Source organism: Aspergillus pseudonomiae (assembly GCF_009193645.1).
Source record: "Aspergillus pseudonomiae strain CBS 119388 unplaced genomic scaffold BDV37scaffold_45, whole genome shotgun sequence".
In the NCBI taxonomy this organism is placed as follows: domain Eukaryota; kingdom Fungi; phylum Ascomycota; class Eurotiomycetes; order Eurotiales; family Aspergillaceae; genus Aspergillus; species Aspergillus pseudonomiae.
Window position 1 is genome coordinate 247622 of NW_022476037.1, and position 2039 is coordinate 249660.

Here is a 2039-nt window from a genome sequence, read left to right on the forward strand (position 1 = left end):
TAGCTGCAGTAATATTGCAAGGGAATAATGGTCAGCGAGGTCGGTGCGTTTAGTGCGGATTATAGTGGACAGGAATCCTATCGTACGACACCACAGAACTTACACTCTCTATCACTTCGTCTTCTGTCTTCCTTTTTAGCGCGATGTGTTATAGAGGTTGGTTGTCAATCGACATCCATGCAGTTGCCCTTCCGAATCCGTCATCCATGACCATTTCTCTCAGCATGATAACCCTAGTTTTGACGCCCTTCTTAAGCGCCGCGGCACCGTAGCAGCCATTAAAAGGACAAAGCAAACGCCTCTCGTTTACCCCACTGGGCTTACCCCTCACTTGACAGTTCGATCTCTTTTGTCACGACCGACAAATAGCTTAATGCCGTTGATATAATGCTTCCAACATAGACCAGGGACCACCGCATCCGAAAGCTATAAGTAAGAAACAACCACCCGGTCCAAACCACAGAAGAAAAAAGGACATTCCACCAAACAAAAGCTCACCGCCCCTTGTCCTACTGCAGCCATCAATCTCTCAGAAGTCTCTCAGCAGTCCACCTGCATCAGCAACCATGCTGAACTTCGAACAAGAGCTCCGACTACGCCTGGACAATTTCTTCCGACAGCACACCGGGTTCTCCTCCTACGCTCATTTCCTATCCATCCCGCCCATCTTTCGCGAGGAAATCTTCGACCAGCTCCTGACAACCGATACCTTCCTCATCATGCCGGATACAGATGTCCGGGACGCCGTCCTCGGCGATGCCATCCTCCTCTGCCAGAAATATATCACACGCGACAGCGCCGTCACCAAGGAAGCGCTGGAAACCTACTATGAGAAGAACCACTTCCAGGTGTGGAATGCCCCATACCTGGCTGAGCTGCTGGTGTACATGAATGATCGGCACTGCGATCCAGACGAGGGCTTCGACCCCAAGTTACACATCCATCATTTGACTCTCGGGTTCGAGTGGGATGTGCTCGAGGAGTTTGGGCTCGGGGAGGACGACCCGGAAGCTACCATCGAGGGTGTTTTGGGGATGTTGTCTGAGTGTCCGAACTTGAAGGAGGTTGCGTTTGAGATCAAAGGCACGCCCGAGGGGATATCGCGACTGAAGAATATTTTCGATTCATATGCCTCGCAGCTGCAGAATCTCGACGAACGCCTGCGGCTAAATACTGACGAGGGCGATATTCCCGCTGGACTTTTACTCTTGGAGATTCCGTCCGACAGGCAGTTACCCAGGAGGATGATCCCTCATCCGTGGTGGGATATCGAGAGGACAGAGGAGATGGAGCTTTTTGAAGAGGATTGGTGGGAGCGTTTGGAGCATACGGAGAAAATTCCTATGGAGTTGTTGGTTTGAGGTTGTATTAGGGATTTTTGTGTCTCTTACCCTTTTTTCTTTTCTTTCCTTGTTTTTCAGGTTACTGGGATGGAGCTATGGGGTGTTCCTTTTCCTAATATGGTTCGTAATGGTCAATATGTGATTAGTCTGACTGATATTTCCATCCTCCTCTTATCCAGATGACGTGCCTATACGTCTTTTAATATAATTTAGTTACCACACAATAATAGTATCCGGGAAATAGTCGTTTCCACCATTGTGTTATTGCCATCTGTACCGTCATGTGCACCTAGTAGAACAAGGGGCTATCACTTCTATCCTAGAGGTCAGTACTGAGCCCTCAAGGTCACATTGGCCATACTTACCTGAATGACATCAATCATCCAACAGCACCACCCAAGTCCCCACACGACCTATGGCCAATCGCAAAGCGTGGATGCAACGACATATGCATTTCCTCCTCTCCATCATCTACTTCTCCCGGAGGATATTCCTCCGAGCCCAATGCGTTGTGTCTCGGGGGAACGGGAGGGATCATCGACTGTTGACGAGCGTATCGAGTCAGTCCCGAATCCAATCGGCTATCTAAATTGTACGCTAAATCACTCCCACGTTATCGGCTGGGACGTTGCAGAGAACGACAACCAATAGGCAGTCGGGCCAGTCTAGACTGTATGGGTCTGTGCCATGTTAGTT

General features: G+C 49.5%; 1 protein-coding gene across 1 annotated transcript; it reads left to right on the forward strand.

Moving 5' to 3' along the window:
* The first annotated feature begins 508 nt into the window (after positions 1 to 508).
* On the forward strand, positions 509 to 1450 carry BDV37DRAFT_251634 (uncharacterized protein). The gene has a single exon (XM_032082331.1). It carries the CDS (start codon positions 567 to 569, stop codon positions 1359 to 1361), a length of 795 nt encoding a protein of 264 aa, XP_031940292.1. The 5' UTR covers positions 509 to 566; the 3' UTR covers positions 1362 to 1450.
* The last annotated feature ends 589 nt before the right edge of the window (positions 1451 to 2039 follow it).

Excerpts from the sequence above, each read along its gene's own strand:
- BDV37DRAFT_251634 (XM_032082331.1), top strand. The coding sequence starts at position 567 with ATGCTGAACTTCGAACAAGAGCTCCGACTACGCCTGGACAATTTCTTC.